At 46.5% G+C, this 18,637-nt stretch overlaps 1 protein-coding gene across 1 annotated transcript in view; it reads left to right on the top strand.

Moving 5' to 3' along the window:
- The window catches only part of ASTN1 (astrotactin 1), a 303,431-nt gene that overhangs the window by 132,263 nt on the left and 152,531 nt on the right, over positions 1-18,637 (top strand). The window contains exons 3-7 of the mRNA XM_004596275.2: positions 4,862-5,255; positions 6,591-6,737; positions 8,138-8,245; positions 12,768-12,917; positions 13,840-14,007. Coding sequence (XP_004596332.2) covers positions 4,862-5,255; positions 6,591-6,737; positions 8,138-8,245; positions 12,768-12,917; positions 13,840-14,007 — 967 coding nt within the window. The remainder of the gene's footprint in view (positions 1-4,861; positions 5,256-6,590; positions 6,738-8,137; positions 8,246-12,767; positions 12,918-13,839; positions 14,008-18,637) is intronic.

Raw genomic sequence — 18,637 nt, 5'->3', positions numbered from 1 at the left:
ATATCACTTTTTTGGCATGGAACATGTTAATAAATATGGAGTTCTCATATATCCCAAACACACATCTAGTTACAGAGCATTAAGAATTCTGAAAAACTGCATAGGATAATCAACGGCTCACCTAAAGGTGAACAAATCACACAATAACTCCAGATCTTAGGGTTGGTATTGTGGTGCTCTTTTTCTTTATTTTGGTTTTCTTTCTTCATTCTTAATGTTTGTATTTGGCAGCTTGTTATTCATTGCTTCGGTTCAGATGCACCTAAATGTTTGCTGTAAACACTGGAGCTAGCACAAGTGAATTAAAAGATGCACTCTAAACATGCCTGGGGTAGTATTCAGGCATGAAGTCAAGCACGCACAGCGCCTGCGAGGTGGAACTGTCCATCACGTGTGCTGTGCAATCCTGTGTGGACTGCAGGCCTGCACTTGGAGCTGTAACCAGAGGAAGGTTTATTTCTTTGGTCAGAAAGAATGTGTGCATCTTGCCTTTTCCTTTTCTGCTTGGTTATCAGGAAGCTTCCAGCTACAGCCCTTGACCTGAGGTTTCTCCTGCCTGCAGTCACCATCTTTTTGTTTTATTAGATTCTTTGAAAGAAAAAAAAATCTTAGAACATGCATGACTTTCCCTGAAATGTCTTGAAATTCTTCATAAAGGCAAAAGGAATGAAAAGGTAAAACTGCCAAGGGACTAGGATTTATTACAGGAACGCAATAGAAATTGAGCATAGCCGGTGTAGTCCTGCCTGAAGACTGACAATTATCCAGGTGCACACACGCCTTCTGCTAGTGTGGCAACAGGCCCAGAAAGCCTGTACACTGTTTCTTATCTACAGCTATTCGCTGGATAAAGCAGATAGACATTTCAAAGGAATTTGTGTATAGAAATTTGACAAAACGTAATAAAACATTAAGAAATATTGCATATTAATAATAGAGTATATATATATATAATACATATATATATATTATTTAATAATGGCCCACAAGCAAGAAGTCATGGCAAGGTATTATGGCAGCTGTCACCACTTTGGGTTGCAGAAGCAAAGAGACCCCAACATGAGCACCCAAGAATCTTTTCCTTGTGCCTGTTCTGAGTTTCACCTGGGAGCTGGAGCTGGTTGCTGACAACTGGCCATTAGAAAGCTGAGGTCATCATTGTCACTGACCATACGCAGAGGAATCATGTGACGAGAACTATACCATCTCCTCCAAGTGTGAAGCTGGTGTTGCAGTTTCCTATAGATTTTTGGAAAAGCAAGCATAGTGTATTCCTTAGTAAGCATTCTAGCTCCACACTTGGTAAACAGAATTTTCACTGAACATGCAAGATGGCCCTGTGAGAAGAACAGCCAAAGAGCATCTTTGTCTGGAGCCCATCCTGTGTAGTCTAGCAGGTCATTTCCCTAAGTCCTGGTTTCTTCATCTGACAAGGGGTGCGGAGCTGAAGTGAGAGATTTCCAGTGAGTCTTCAACATGAAAGAGAACACAATTTTCTGAGTTGATAGTCAGCAATGAAGCTGACCCAATGATGTATAGGCATAGAGTGGTGTGTGACGCACAGTGTCGTTTTAACACAAAAGGAGCCTGACATATGAACCATATTTTTACTATCAATTCATCTTGGATTTGGATATTTACTGAGTGCCTAGCAAAAGGGCCTTTATTTGTGGCAGTTCTCCTTTGAACCCACCCTCAGAAGTGCACTTTTATGGGTTTCTTTCTTTTTTTAAGATTTATTTATTTTTATTGAAAAGTCAGCTATACAGAGAGGAGGAGAGACAGAGAGGAAGATCTCCCATCCGATGGTTCACTCCTCAAGTGGCCACAACGGCTGGAGCTGAGTCAATCCAAAGCCAGGAGCCAGAAGCTTCTTTCAGGTCTCCCACACAGGTGCAGGGTCCCAAGGCTTTGGGCCGTCCCCGACTGCTTTCCCAGGCCACAAGCAGGGAGCTGGATGGGAAGTGGGGCCGCCAGGATTAGAACCAGTGACCGTATGGGATTCCTGCACATTGAAGTCAAGGACTTAAACCACTATACTATCGCACCAGGCCCTTATGGGTTTCTATTTAATTTTGGAAGTGAGTGACATCTACTCCTCTCTCCTTCTCCCTTTATTACAATTCATTGGACAAAGGCTGGGGTGTATGTTTCCAAAAGCATGGCTCATCCAGGGCAGTCAAGTTCTTCCGCATGTGGACACGAAGGCATGTACACGTGGCGCACTAAGAAGCCCCTTTGGACATTCAGTGCTGGAGGGTCTGAGTTTGCATCCTGACCATGTTCCTGATTCCAACTCCCTCCCAACATACCCTCTCAGAGGTCACAAATTATGCCTCCAGTGGTTGAGTCCCTGCTGCCCACATCTGAGATCTAGGTTGGATTCCTGGCTCCCAGCTTTGGCTTGTCGGCGTTCAGCTGTTGCAGGCATTTACAAAGTAAGCCAGTAAATTGGAGTTCTCTGTCTTACTCTTGCTTTCTCTTTCTTACTCTCCCAGGTAGACAAAAATTGAAGAAGAAGAACATAGCCTCTGAAGTGAGAATCATATTGGTCCCATTCTAACATTATCACTCATTCACTGTGTGACCTTGGACAAATCATTTAATCTCTGTGCAGCAAAGTGATTCTGATGTATAAAATAGCCACAATGATTCTCATTAGAGTTGAAAATGTAACTATTTTTGAAAGAGAAATCTCGAAGACATAGTCAAAGCCCAGTAAATACCATCTGCTCTTGTTTTGTGATGCTGAAATTGGGGGTGACCCTATGGCCTGGATCTTACTGTAACCCTCTCACAACCATCTGAAGGGAGAATTTGCCAGAAAAATTGGAAGGAACCCCACAAAACCCAATGTGAGCGGGGAAGATGGTATTTACACCATCCTTCAGAGATGGATGCTCATGCTGCTGTTACAGCTCTCCAGGGAATAGAATTACTCCTCGCTCTCACTAGCCTAATTCAATGTCTGACAACTTCTTTCAGGAAGTTATTCCTTCTGTATGGCTTAATTACCCATTGTTACTGTTTCAGTTTGGGGTGAAGGAAAGGACAGTGGGTCTGACTCTGAGATAAAGATTCTGCTGGAAAAATATTGGGCTAGACACGAACACGACTGTTGTCGCAGCACCAGTGGAAGCAGGGCTGTGTGTGGTGAAGGGCTGTGATTTTGGGAAGGACACTGTGTGCTGGTGGAACATACGGCAGTTGGTGAGGACCCAGAACACTTGGCTTCAGACCCCCATCCCTGTGAATACGTTTATGCTTTCTCTGTACTTTTGCAAGAGACTGTACCAGGAAGAAGAGTTCTCTAGATAAAAGACAAATTCAAAAAGCAAGAGGTTGACAAATGTCTTCAACAAATCAGGCGAGTTGGCCTGTCATGGCACAGCTAACCATTGCTTTGCATCTCTGCTTCTATGTGCAGCCTATTTATTTAAAAGTGGTAAGGGATGGTTTTGTGTGTGTGTGTGAGAGAGAGAGAGAGAGAGGGAGGGAGGGAGAGAGACTCTTTGCTTACAGAGATTATGGGAAAGGGAGGATAAATTAGAAGATTTATGGGAAAAAGGAATTTGTAAACCCAAGTCATAAGTGTTATGAGACTGGAAAAACGCCCCCTTCAATGTGTTTGGGAAAATATTCTTCATCCAGTCTAGTATGGGTGGGACTCCGGGATATTAATAAAGGGATTTTCATCTCCAGCCTGTATGATAGGGTAGCAGTGACTAAAGCCCAAGGTTGAGAGAAGAACCATTTAGCACACCCAGGTCTAATGAAATAGGTTTGGAAGGATATTGACCAAAAGAAGGGGAGTGGATACAGATCACACTTGAGATTTATACATGCCTGGTGCTGCACAGGAGCCGGCCAGCAAAGCCCTCCCTCCAAGCCCCGCTGTGCTGCTGCTCAGGCTCTAGCTGGAGTGCTGCGTATGGTCCTGCCTTCTTAAGAATGGCCTCTGAGGTGGTGGACTTTGGGCACCACAAGTTCCAGAGGGAGCTGTCTTCCAGCTTGCCCCCAGGATAGGGGTCTCAATCCTTTGCACTCAAGATTGTATGATGAGGAAAAAGCTACAGGACTGTGACCCAGTTGTGTTCAAATGGTGCAATTTCTTCCCACACCTGGTGGTGAATTTCAGATGGATATAAATGTCTCGTGAATGGGTTACAGGCGTTCCTGCTGGGTCAGATACCTGGATGAAAACGTTTAAGGTTGTGCTGAAGACAGCATTGATTGGATGTGATGCATCATGCTAGGCACTTTACATAGTTACCTAACCCAATTCCTACAGCCACCTCAGGGCATAAAGTGGCATCTTCTCCATGACACAGATGAGAAATCTAAGGTTTACAATGTATAGGGCTTGTTGAAAACTGGTGGAACCAGAGTTGGAATTACCCTGGGATTGCTTTTTTTGATATGGAACAGAACAAACTAGATGCTTTCCTGCACTGCTAAAAAAATGATCCAAAGCCAATTGCACCTGTAATAGATGTGACAAAAAACAAACCCTCTCCCCTTTTTCTACTCTCTCTCTCTCTCTCTTTCTCTCTCTCTCTCTCCTTCCCTCCCTGTCCCCCCATCCACACTTACATTCACCGAGACTTCTTTCTTCTTGAAATTGTTGGCTAAGCCACTTGCAACTAGATCATTTGCAATGACCCCTGAGTCGTTTCAGCTCCATTTTCCGCTCCTTGTAAACGCTGGGCATGTTGCCTCTTTACTGCTGAATGATGCTGCAAGAGCTTCACCCACCCGCATGAGTGAATTAATAACTGGGTGATGAGTAGTGGTAACAGAAGGGGCGATGGCCCTTTGGAAATGGCACCCGTTTTCACACATCTGCTGTCTGTCTTCCCAGGGTGGCATGATCGCTCTGCTGCTGTCCATCTTGTGCCTGGTGATGATCCTCTACACGCGCAGGCGCTGGTGCAAACGCCGCCGGGTCCCCCAGCCGCAGAAGAGCGCCAGTGCCGAGGCAGCCAATGAGATTCACTACATCCCTTCTGTGCTGATTGGCGGGCATGGGCGGGAGAGTCTGCGCAATGCCCGCGTGCAGGGCCACAACTCCAGCGGCACCCTGAGCATTCGAGAGACGCCCATCCTGGATGGCTATGAGTACGACATCACGGACCTGCGCCACCACCTGCAGCGGGAGTGCATGAACGGCGGGGAGGACTTTGCCAGCCAGGTCACACGCACTCTGGACTCCCTGCAGGGCTGCAATGAGAAGGCAGGCATGGACCTCACACCAGGTGGGGCTCGCAAAGGCAGAGGGCTGCTTAGTTCATTGCTCCAGAGAACTGGGAGGGGAGTGTGGGAACAGGTTGTCAACTAGGTTTACATCTGGTTGTCCCACCTAACCTGATGTGCTGGTATCCTTCCCTAGGTGGGCAGAAATAGCCTGCTTCCTGCAATGAAGGGAGTTCTCTAAGTCAGTAAATAAGAATTGTGTAAACTGGATCTCTTTCTGCTGCTCGCTTGCATTGCGCGCAGGGTTCCTTTTGTCTCCAAGAGGAGTGAATTAGAGAATTTCTGGTATGTAATGTGCAGCCCTCTGGGGACTAGAGTGGCAGGAGACACTGGCATCTGTTGATGTTTGGTTCATGTGAGCTATTTTACCGGTGCTTTTTGTTGTCTCTCTCAGGCATGTACCAATTGAGACCACTAGGGTGGGAGACAGCCTGTCTTAGCTTATCTGGAGACACTGCCTGTAGGAGAGATTTGGTCCTCACCCAACTGGCCAACACCAGGGTGAAGACAACGCAGAGAGAAAAGGATTACTTTTCATTTTTAGTGGCCTCTCTGTCTCTTCTCTAAACCTCCACGAATAAGCAAATCTCCATAGATAAGCCCTTGAGAGTTACCCTTGAAGGAACTGCCAAGTTATCTTTAAGGAGAACATATTTGATACTGACAATGCCTTAAAATATTCAGGCTTTCAATGTGGTTTAAGATGGTAGACTTTCTGAATGAAGGTTTCCATGCTGCTTATTATCTAGATGAGGTCTTATAAACACAGCCATTTCCTCTGAAAGAGTTGAAGCCTGGGAGCTCCTTAAGCATAGAAAGTGCATGTTTTCAGTATCTTTCCTATTTTCCCCAGCACTTGGCAAAGTTCTAAGCCCAACAAATAGACATATGGTACCCAGGGGTTGCAAACTCCAGTGTCTTTCTGGAGCAGACAGACCGCCCAGAGGTGAAGTAGCTGGAGGTCAGACAACAGTGAATCGTGATGAAAGAGAGAGGACTTGTTCTGCCTGGATGCACACAAAGTTGAAATATTTTCAAATCCCGTGCTGATCAAAGAAAGAATCTGCAGTCTATGTCTAGCCAAAGGTTGGCAGGTGGTGACCTTATCAATGCAGAATTCATCCAATTGGACTTGCAATTGTAATCGCCTCATGTCACTTCTTGTCTATAACTTTGTATCCCCTAGAATCAGAGGCGTATTTAACCTTCTGTAAATCCTCCCCCTCTCCGGGATTCGTATTTGAGTTCTGTGAAGTCCGTTCTACTTGGTTAATGCAGGTTTCTTTGCCCTTGTGCGCTGTTCTCTAAAGTGTTTGTGTCACCTTTGTCTTGTGCAGGAAGTGACAATGCCAAGCTGTGCCTCATGAACAAGTATAAAGATAACATCATCGCCACGAGCCCTGTGGACTCCAACCACCAGCAGGCCACCCTGCTCTCACACACTTCCAGCAGTCAGAGAAAGCGGATCAGCAACAAAGCACGAGGTAGCCGTGTCCGCGCACGGGGTTTGCAGGTGTTCTGTTCAGCACAGGTAGAACACTCAAGGCCTTAGGACCTCGTACCTGTGTGGGAGACCAAGAAGAAGCTTCTGGCTCCTGGCTTCAGATCAGCTCATTTCTAGCCATTGTGGTTACTTGGTGAGAAATCCAGCACATGGAAGATCTTTCTCTCTCTGTCTCCTTCTCTCTGTAAACCTGACTTTCCTATTAAAAAAGAAAGAGTGATTCTTTAAAACAAAAGAAGACGTCTGTTCACCACAACATTGTTTAAATGAGAGAAAAATCAAAAATAGTTTAAATGTCCATGAACAGGGAATTTGTTAAGTACCTGCTATATCTGCCTCGTATCCATCTAATCATGATGTATACATTGCAAATGATAACATAGACCCATGTTTACGAATGTGGAAAGCTGTCCAGCCGTCTATTAAAATGTGTTTGAAGGGCAGGGTAGGGTGAGGGGTCCCAGCACGATAGCCTAGTGGCCAAAGTCCTTGCATCGCATGTGCCAGGATCCCATATGAGCACTGGTTCGTATCAGATGCTGCACTTGCCTTCTAGCTCCTTGCTTGTTGCCTGTGAGAGCAGTAGATGTTGGCCCAAAGCCTTGGGACCCTGAACACATGTGACAGACCTGGAGCAGTCTCCTGGCTCCTCGTTTCGGATCAGCTCAGCTCTGGTCATTGCTGCCACTTGGGGAGTAAGCCAGTGAACAGAATATCTTTGTCTCTGTCTCTCCTTCACTCTGTAAATCTGACTTTCCAACAAAAGTAAATAAATCTTTTTTAAAAACTGTGTTCTAGGTGGGATAAGGTAATTAAAATGAAGGCACAGTGTAACACTCTTTCACAGGAGGTTTAGAATCCTCACTTGTTTCTGCATCAGAAAAACAAGCAAACAAACAGGAAAGTGTCATCAATGGGCAGCAGAGTGTCTCTGTGAGTTAGAACCTATCAGGAATGCTTCCTTTACATCTTTCTGCATTTTTAAAGTCTCTTTGTGCAGTAACTATATATTCATTCGGGAATCAGAACAAAGCACAAATGTATAATATCCTTTGCTTCTGTCACAGTCTTGCAACAACCTCAATCATGACCTGCCAGGAGCAAAATTTACTTTTCTCTTTCTGCTCCGTCATTCCTGGAGGTCCTCTCTGGCAGGCAGGTGCCATGGAGTGACTGCATGGACCGGAGAGAGAGGGGGCTGCAGTGATGGCCATGGAGGTCTATTTAGCAACACATGTGTGTATTAGGAAGTTGCCTCTCCCAGATTTTTCGTCAACCTGCTCTTGTTTCATTGACTTTTCTGTTGAACTTGGTCAGTGGTTTGATGTCATGAGGACAACACTGAAGATGTGGTCACCACTGTGCTTCATCTCTTTGCAGCTGGCTCTGCCTTCTTGAACCCTGAAGGGGACTCGGGCACAGAGGCAGAAAACGACCCCCAACTGGCCTTTTACACAGATCCTTCTAGGAGTCGGAGGCGCAGTCGAGGTAGGAAGGATGAGGGGCCGAGGGGTGAGGGAAAGATGTTGACAAAGGGTCAAACCAGGGAAGGCAGGTTGGGTGAAGGCAGAAGTCCCTTCAAGAAGAGGTCTTGGACCACAGCTGATGTTTTCTTCTAAGAAAGTAGGAAGAGCCTGGAGTGGAAAGCTCAGAGGATCATCTCTCCCAGATAATGGCACTCTCAAACGAGTTTCCAGTTGTTTGAAAGGCTATTTCTTGGTCAGAAGACTCTCAATTCCTTCTGGATGCCTCATGAATCATATTTTGATGTTTAGAGAAAGGGGAATAAAGTTGATTGAGTGCATTAAGGATGAAAAAATAGGTCATGTATGTTCCCCGGCATGACTCAGTCACGTTGGACTTGGCGTTGAGGGCTGAACTGGGGGAAGGAGCTAAAGCTTGAAAACTGTGTAGTAGTCTGAGCTCCTCAAGCCTCCACCCAGTTACCCCCAGGGTCCTAAATTCCAAGTCTCCTCACTCTTCTGTGTTTATTAGCTAAGCCTCCCAGACACCCATAGGATTGTCCTTCCTGCTGTTCCGTTGTGACAGTTAGCAGCTTCAGCTGTGGTCTTGTAACTGCAGCTGCTGCTTCTCCCACATTGCTGGTACTGCCACCGTCCCTGAGGGCTTCTGGGTTGGAGAACCAGTCATGTGCTATGTGATATTGGATAAGGGCAACCACCACCACGAGATTTAGTTCTCACGTGTATTACATAGGTGAATGATACGTAATGCATGGGGCTACTGTCAGAACTAAGTTATGTAAAACTACAATTTTATGTTTGTGACTGCTAAAGTACTACAATATGCCCATCACTGCCGCACAGCTTCCAGTGTCTCCAGGGACTCATCCTTAAGGGTCTTCGGGGCACCCTGAATTACAGTGGGGGATTTTGAGGCGACATCACTTACTCAACCAACGGGCCAGCCGATACCTCTCAAGAGATGTACACTTCTCTCTCTGCGCAGCCCCTTGGTTCCCTTTCCACTGAGTGTCCCTTCTCAAGAATGGGAGGGGCACTTTGGATCCAAATTGCAGTTTCCATAGCTTCATGGCTATCATTATAAAGTGTTTCTCATCATTCTCTCAAGATCCATGGGCCTCTGAGCAGCCTCATGGCTGAAGCCTTAGCCTTCCTGAAATAAGGATGTGGATTAGAGTCCCCCGGCCTTGACTCTCACTACATAGTCATACCGAGCAAGTAGTCAGTGTAAGTCCATCCAACCCAGGCCACATCAGAGGAGAGTGTTGCTTGAGAAAAATCTTATCTGAGAAAATCCAGAGTCATGCATTAGAATGAGTTCCTCTGCAGCATAAAACTCTCCGTTCAGCACGCTCTCCTCATGCATCAACTGTTTGTTGCTATTAACCAGACTATAAGCTCCTTAGAGGTGCAACAGGCCTAATATTTTTCAACATGCCTAAGGAAGTCTTTTGCTCATAACCGATGCCTGTGTTTGTTGCATTGAACTGACTCCTTCAATCTGATTAACGAAAACCTTTTATAACCTCCCTACTATGGGCCAGGCTTTGTGAGGGATAATAAACATTAAAAAACTGGCGCACTGATAAGGCTTTATTTAACAAAATAAGTAAGGCAAAATGAGCACTCAGGGTAGAGGACCTCTAATTCTACCTGGCAGCAAAAAAAGGGAGAAAATAATTAGAACTGGGTTATACACAATATATGAGGCTTCTTGAAATAAGGGGAGTCTAGGGTAAGACCGTTGCAGGAGAGGAAAAAGCACATAAAAATCCAAAAAGGCACAAAAGCACACAGTATTTTCAAGGCAATAGATATGGTTTCATATGGAGCTGTCATCCAGGATATAAATGTATAAGCATACAGGGGCCTCAGGCCTTACGCCCCAGAACAGGCTTACCTTGCTGGGCCATGCCTGTGCCATAATAAGAAGGTTGCACTTCTGCTGTGGGTCAGAGAAAACCATTGCAAGTTTTGAAGATGGGAAGAGGTGCCAGACTGTGCATTGGCGATACAGATATCCTGATGGTACAAACGGAACCATCAGTAGGAGATGTGAGATCAGGGACAAGTACTTACAAACAGCAATGGCACAGGATGGATAGAGCTGTAGCAGCCGTTGCAGCGAGGGCTAGGAGAACCCCGAGGAGTGGGTGAGAATCTGTTGTAGGACGCTTTGGGGGAAGTGTTTGCAGGTAGATGGCTGGAAGAGCAGGTGTGTGCTTGGCTGACAAGGTGATGACAAAACAGCTTTCTGTGGAGGAGATAACATTTGCGAAGTCACTGAGACAAAAATGCTGACGTCCTCATCGAGGAGGGGAGGTCGGCTAGCAGTGTGAAGCTTAAGGTGTATGTCAGTGGGTTGCCAAGACGCAGGCTGAGAGATCGGGAGAACCAACACACACCTGGTCTTGATTGCGAGGGACTTGGCTTTACATCCCTGTGGTTGTCACTGGAGGCTTTTGAACGAGCAATGCTCTGTACTCTGCCTCATGGAGGATTCCTGTGGACAGTGCACACAGGTGAGAGCGGGATGATGTGTTCACTGCTGCGGTGGCGCAGGAAGGAGATGGTGCGGATGAAGAGAGTGAGTGTGAAAGGATCTTTGGATGTAAGCTGAAAAGCAGCATTGACGGTGGTGGCAGGAAGGGTGAGAAACCAAATAGTGTCATTTGCTAGGCAATGGCGATTGGAGGAGGAGTGGAGTTTGCGAACAGATGGTTTCAGGTGGATGTGGATGTGATGTTGTAGCCTGGCTGTGCTGGACATTTGTAAGTGTGAGAAACGTGGCACTCCATGATAGCTGAATGCTGGCATTCATAGCACATCTCTATGTAACATATAAAGAAGAACCAGAGGCCCCAGCCATCCTGGATACCCCCAGCTCTGCTAACACAGACACTCAGAGGGGCAGGTGCAACCATGGACCAAAAACTCAATCTGTCTTCCCCAAAACCGCACTTCTGAAAACCCCACTGTGTCCAAAGACAGAATAATGCATTGTTCCTGTGGATCGGAGCTCAGTCTCACCTGGCTTGGCTCTTGGCCTGGCCTTGAGCAAGCCCTCCAGCCTCTCTAACACTCTCTACAGGAACTGCCTTGGAACACTGTGTTCGGAGACAGGAGCTAGAGAAACTCTGAGCACTGCCGTCTGACACATTACCAGCTCATGAGGGTTAACTGTCATTATCATGTTCATCTTCAGACTCGCGTTCCTCAGTCATAATTGTGAAGATTCATAAGTTTACAGTAAAGAAGCCAACATTTGGAAGCCAAAGAATGTACATAAAACACAGCACAAGGCCATATGGGTGCCTTTTATCACTGTCAACGATAAATATGAACAAACATGAGACAACTCTGAGACACTGACAACTTTGCTGCCTTGATTTCTTCATTTCCCAAATCTTCTCTGCTCTCAAATGAACAGTCTTCTTACTCTCATTCTACCTTTTCAACAGAAAGGGAAAAAATACTTCTAACAAAACTAAAAGGCAAAACCAAACAAGGGACAGCCGTTGTGGTGCCATAGTTAAGAATGCCACCTGGGACGCCTGCATCCCAAGGGAGCGCCCGGTGCAGATCGGGTCCCTGCTCTCACTCAGCACTCCTGCCGATGCCCACTCTGGGAAGCAGCAGGTGATGGACGAAGTACTCACCTCTCTGCTACCTGTGTGAAAGGCTGAGATGGGGTCCCAGGTTATCAGCTTTGGCGCGGCCCAGCCTTGGCTATCGTGGGCATCTGTGCAGCCAATCGGTGTCCACGAGTGCACTCGTTCTCTCTCTCTCTCTTCTCTCTGTTGTCCCTGTTGTTTTGCTTTTAAAATACATCTGTTAACTTAAGAAAAAACAAACACATATTCCAGACTAAAAAACAATCAAGCCTCTGCCTCCCCATCCATAGGAGTATTTCTTATTCCCCAGTAATGGTTGATTTTTCCAACAGTTGCAGGACCCTAGGGTGCTTTCTGGTATAACAAAATCATCTACTGTTAGACTTCCTTCCTTTCCCTCCTCCCAGGTCCAAGGAATGAAAGACTCACAGGGTTAACTCTAGCTCTCATAGCTTGCTCCTAGGATTAAAGAGGCTCTATTAGAGTGCCCTCTGTGGGCAGAATAAGGAAGTACAGTGCAGCAGTCCTATTGCCCTTCTGGAATTAGCTTGCGACTTGGCAAGTGGAATGTCTCCTGTGGGTGTGTGTGTGTGTGTGTGTGTGTGTGTGTGTGGGTGTGTGTGTGGGTGTGTGTGTGTGTGAATCTGGCACAGCAAGAGCACAGAGGATTTGCATTCTTTTGACTGTTGTTCGCCCTGAGGGCCAGCAGTTAGCCAAGTTCCCACTGACTCTAACTGATGGATGCCACGGTGTCTTTGAGATTGAAGGTTGCTCAAGATCATGCAGCTAGAGACATTTCTTGCTGGTGCCAGGTTTGCCAGCTGCCTCTGCTACTGGATAGCAAAAGGCCAAGTTGGATTTTCCATGCCAGGATTTTTACCATCCCATGTCTTGCCTTTGTGTTGCTTTCAGTGGGTTCTCCCCGAAGTCCTGTCAATAAGACCACCTTGACCCTGATCAGCATCACCAGCTGTGTCGTCGGCCTCGTTTGCTCCTCTCACGTCAGCTGTCCTCTCGTTGTCAAAATCACCCTGCATGTCCCTGAGCACCTGATTGCTGATGGTGAGCCTGTTCTTCTCACAGAGGGGAGAGGTTTCAGGTCGGACAGAAGGTAAAACAGGCAGGGTGACCATTTCCTGACACTATACTTAGTGGGGGAGCTGGTCCCCAAGCAATGAGGTTTAGGACAACATGAAATTGTTCACAGATGAGTGGAGAAAACAGGCTTAAAAATCAACCCAACAAATCACCTGCTCTGCTCTGTGCCTACTCCTACTTTTGTTTGTTTTCAAATAAACCCATGTCTTAGCAGCGAAAGGCAGAGCATGCTGGCTGGGGGTAGACAAATGCCAGGATTTCCCTGTGCTTCGAGAAAGCGAAAGCCAAGTGGAATTGCAGAGGGTTTTCAGAATTAGCCATGCTCATTCGATATGCCAGGTGAGAGCTTCCTGATTTCAAGAACTGTAAGTCTAGAACTCGGAAGTCCAGGTGGACTCTAACATAATGAAGGAGTAATGCAGGTTTTGCAAGTCTCAGAAACTTTCAAGCCCAGAGTCCCTAATTGACTTGTTAATCTCTGTCCTCCCTGTTGCTGATTGCTGTAAGGCTGAAAACAAGTGGTGACCATTCACACTGTTAGAAGGCTTGCGAGTTGATAGCCTGTGAAGGCAGACAGCAGGGTCCGGTTCCTTGGAGGAGTGCCAATGTCTGTGGCTAGGTCTGATGGAGTTGTTCCATCCGTGCATCCCCTTAGGGATAACGTGGTAGAGATGAGATGGAGCAAAGCACTAGGGGACGATATGGCTGGAAAGCCTCATGTCCCTAGTCTTACAACATCCTCATGAGGGTCAGATTTCCATCTGTTAATCCCCTGATCTGGGGTTAATGATGGGCCAGGCCTAATGGGAGACGTAATCTGGGATTGGGACTCATCCTTGGGTTGTATACGTATGTGGGAACATGCTTCTTTTCTCTTGCCTTGCAGGAAGTCGCTTCATCTTGCTGGAGGGGAGCCAGCTGGATGCCAGTGACTGGCTGAACCCTGCCCAAGTGGTTCTGTTCTCTCAGCAGAACTCCAGTGGGCCATGGGCCATGGATCTCTGTGCCCGGCGGCTCCTGGACCCTTGTGAACACCAATGTGACCCCGAAACCGGTAGGCGGGAGCAGCGGACAGTGGGTAACTGTCAGAGAGATCATGGTTGTTTCAATTACTCCTCCAAAATTCAGATTCTTCCTCCCAACTCCCTGAGCCCAATGAGATCCTGAGCCTGGGACATGCAAGCTGCCAACTGTGTGTGGTCAGGGCTCTAAGCATGTTGTCTAAAACTAGTGTGATAACTTCTGGCAAAAACCTTAAGGGAAAATCTCAACTTGAGCTTCATAGCGGCCAGCTCAGCTTCAGATGGCCCCATAGGATTTGTGTCATCTAGGCATCTCAGATAGCATTTATGGCTACAAAATTAATGAATATTTAGTGTAGAAAATCCGGAAAATTTAGCTAAGCTTATAGAAAAAAATGAAAATCATCTATATTTGCATCTCCTGGATAAGTCACTTTTAGAATTTTAATGGTCCCCTCCCAACATTTCTTTCTGTGTCTTGAATTTGATGGCTTCCTAGAGTCCTCCTGCTCTCAGCTTTCAACATTCCATCATGAAGGTTTTCTGGAATCATTAAATAATGCTCAGTAGCAACTTTAATAGTCATTTGGTATTCCATTGTATGTCTGCATGGTTGATCGCTTAAACAGTCTCCTCTTATATGACATTTAGGATGCTTTAAAATTATACCTTTCATGCGTACTATTAAAGTAGCCATCTACACATTAGAAATTATTTTCTTTAGATAGGTCTTAAAGGTTACTGGATCACAGATAATAAGTATTTGTAAATTGATTCGACTATCAAGCGGGACAGAGCCTGAGTATGGCTCCAGATTCACACATGGCATGGGTTAGAATTCTCTCCTTGCACTTTGAACTCCAACCTGTCAGGACAAATCTTGTAATGGAGGTGGCTTTACACTTTTATTGTAGAAGGGGTTTATCTTCAGTGGTCTTCATAAAGCCCTATTTCTGATAGACTGAGTCCATAGACAAATCCTTCCCAGAGAAGTAGTATGAATAAACTTGGAGCAAACACCAAAGGTAAGGTGCTAAGACCCCCAAGTGAAATGTTACATGAGTCAGGAACCAGTTCCTCAGACTCACGCAGGTGTTTATAAATCCACACGCACACACAGACAGATATGTCCTCTTCAGATGCAGAGCTGAAGGGATCTTCCTGGAGGCCGAGTCTAAGGTATCTAGCCCTTACTACTTTTTGTTCTCTTATAATGCATTAGTAGATCTTTTGGGAAAAGAAATAGGTAAAGCAACATCTCAAGGTCTTAGAATTTAATGCTTTACGGGTCCAACCCAGAGAGCCTAGGCCGCCACGTGGAAGAGAAGGCACAGCCTTTTAGACATGTAGTGCCCACCACTGCACTTGCTTGCTGCTGCTCCCACGCTACAGGCAAACATGAAACCAAACAGATGGGCTGTGCACAATGCCCCAAAGCCAGCATGCTCAGGAAAAATTAAAAAGAGCTCATTTCGGAGGTGGGGCCTGTGTGTGTGTCCCCTACTTCTCCAGCTGGCTTGGATGAGGAGGATCTGGGTCAATCTCTGTTGTTAACCTCACTTCTGAGAGCAGCATGTCCTCCGGAGGACCATGGATGCTTCTGCTGTGTTCTCAGGAACAGGAAATACCTTTAATGGCATGTGGGAAGAATGACCGATGTTTCACACAGGTAGGGCGTCTTAGAGACAAACTACCTCCTTATTTGAGATGAGTATTTGAGTTTCACAAAAGTTATGTGGCTTAGCCTGAATCCCATAGCTAACGGCAGGCTCTAAGAGTCTGTGTTGAATCTGTTATGGAACCACACCCAGAGGTGGCACGATAAAGGCTGGCTTAATTTCCCAAGACATGTCAGATCCAACATATTTGTCACTCAAAACTATTTAAGCAGTAGTCAATGCTGAGCAGTGCTGCTCCGCAAGCCAGGAAGCTGCTTGTCTAACGAAGCTCTCCGCTCTTGAGTCCCATCCAGATGTCTCCTTTCTAATCCTTGCTGAAACAACTTTGGGAAGCGCCTCCCCTGCAAATGGCTTCCCAAGATCTGTGACAACTTGATGAATTTCCAACTGGAAAGCCACAGTAGAAGACTAAAAATAAGAACTCAAAGCCCCCAACAAGAGCTAAGGTGCCGTGTCTTTATTTGGGGGCTCAGCGGAGAATTGATACCACAGGAACCTTACTTTCATTAATGCTGGAGCTAGAAAACCCCTCCCCCCACCCCGCAAACCAGCTTCTTTTTCTCACATGAGATGATGTGGTCATCCCACACGCTCATCAGAAAGGAACTTTATCGCCTCCCACGCTCCACCCTACTGCCTTTCTCCAAGGAGCTGAGTGTGGGAATTGGCTTCAAGTCAAGTCAACGTTATTTTTGCAATCCTCTAGCTAGCTTACTTGGAAATGTCATAGTGTTGGGACATGTGCTTTCCCAGCCATTCTGAGGGTTCTGTCCATATGGGTGTGTAGAACTGTCTAAGTGCACGCATGTGTTTCCTCATACACACACACACACACGGCCAGTCACTGCAAAGGAGCAGCCTGCAGTGCCTGGATCTCTCCTCAACATCCTTCCAAGTGCCTGTTTCCCCATCACTGGCACAGTGCTCCAGGGTACCAGGGGAGGAAAACAGGATGATAGACTCCTCCAGAGGTGTAGATCCTGTCTCCGGACTCTGTTACTGTGTTGACTTCCATAGCAAAAGAGAGTTAAAGTTGAACAAGGAGTGGAAACTGCCCCAACAGCTGGCTTTAAAATAGGAAGATGATCTTGGATTATCCCCCATGATAACAAAAGGGTCCTGAGACCTGACAAGGATGGCAAAAGACAAGGTCAGAGTGGTGGGACATGAAAGGGACTCCCCTAGGCTTTCAAGATGGATGAAGGGGGCACAAACCAAGGAATATGATGGGAGGGGAGACCCTCCAGAAGATGGCGAAGTCAAGGAGGCAGATCTCCCCAGAGCCCCCAGAAGGGAACACAGCCCGAACTTTCCAGATGTTAGCCAGCCCAGTGAAGTCCATGGCCGACTTTTGTCCTACAGAATATTGTTTCAAACTCTGTTAAGTTTGTGGTGATACTGCAGTACTGCACAAATACATCAGCAAAGAAAAGGAAAGACAAACAGAAAAGGCAAATGCTGCGATGTCCTCCTACACTTTGTGCCCTCACAGCCAGATCCATAGACTTTCAAAACGGTGTCAGAAATCTATGGAGAACCGAAGCTGGAAGAAACTTGCTGATCTGATTCCCCATTCAGCCGCTTGCTGCATTCCATCCTAGCAGCATGCTGTCTGGGAGGAATGGGAAGAGCCTGAAGCTTTTAGCCCAGTGTAAGCACTGGCAAGCATTTTTACCATTCGCAAGAGTCTGCAGGCTTTGTGAGTTGAATGTGAGTGCACCTGACCAACCGGAGCTCCGTGCTCCGAGTTTTTCCTCCAGTTTCTCATCTTTCACTCAGCAATAGGACCTTCTCACAGCAGTTGCCCCCTGACAAGCGGTGCTTCCAGCGTTTGGTTTTATGTCAACTCAGGATGCTCCCAGGTTAGATTCTGCCTGCTGACAACTGCAGAAAACTTACATATCTCCACATTGCTAGCCCAGGGAGAAAACCAATGAGACAGTGGTGCCTCCTGGGTGTACGCTAAATGGCAAACACCATAATCTACAGGTTATGTAAGCTTCACTAGAATGACCTGACGGTGACAGTACTTGTCATCTCTTTTGTACGGAGTTGGAGACAACTTTGCCCAAAGTCACAGGCCTGGTTCTTGGCCTCCCTGGATTTCAACCACAGGTTGCTGACCCCAGAACTCCTGTTCATTATGTGACCATGCGCATTCATGATGCATGCATGTAGCACTCATGCGTCAGGAAAGGAGGCAGAGCAGAGGACGAAGAACTGTTCTGTTTCTCCATGGCTGCAGCAGAGCCAGTCCCCAGAAAAGCCCTTTACCACCTGCGCAGAACCGGCGAGCCTCTGGTTAAGGCAGACTAACTGTAAAGCACATGGTTGGAGCATTCAGTGGCCCACTGGGTCCAGACAAAGGCTGATATTGCTGGAATTTTTACAGAAGTTTTGCTGTGTGTTTGTTGATTGTTTTGTTTCATTTTCTGATGAAAATGCAGACTATTGTTTACACACACACACACACATGTTATTGAAAAGTCAGATTTTCAGAGAGAAGGAGAGACAGAGAGAAAGATCTTCCTTCTGCTGATACACTGCTCAGGTGGCCACAATTGCTGGAGCTGAGCCAATCCAAAGCCAGGAGCCAGGAGCTTCTTCTGGGTCTCACACCTGGGTGCAGAGTCCCAAGGATTTGGGCCGTCCTCTCTTGCTCTCCCAGGCCACAAACAGGGAGCTGGATGGGAAGCGGGGCCGCTGGGACACAAACTGGTGCCCTTATGGGATCCCTCACAAGGTGAGGACTTTAGCCGCTAGGCTGCTGCACTGGGCCCCAGATTACTATTTCAATGACTTTTCTCTCCATTCCATCCATGGCCTTTGTTCTGCCATATGGGCAGCAGTGAAGACTTTGCACACCTGCCTCGTTTCACAGTGCCCATCAATCCTGGCCACAGGATGCTTCTGAACTAAATTAAGGTTGAATCTCTAAGATGTTCACTGAAATTCCTTTTGTCCAGATTTGCTCTTAGACCTG

This window comes from Ochotona princeps, chromosome 2, assembly GCF_030435755.1.
Source record: "Ochotona princeps isolate mOchPri1 chromosome 2, mOchPri1.hap1, whole genome shotgun sequence".
NCBI lineage: Eukaryota > Metazoa > Chordata > Mammalia > Lagomorpha > Ochotonidae > Ochotona > Ochotona princeps.
This window is presented reverse-complemented; position numbering and strand designations above follow the sequence as displayed.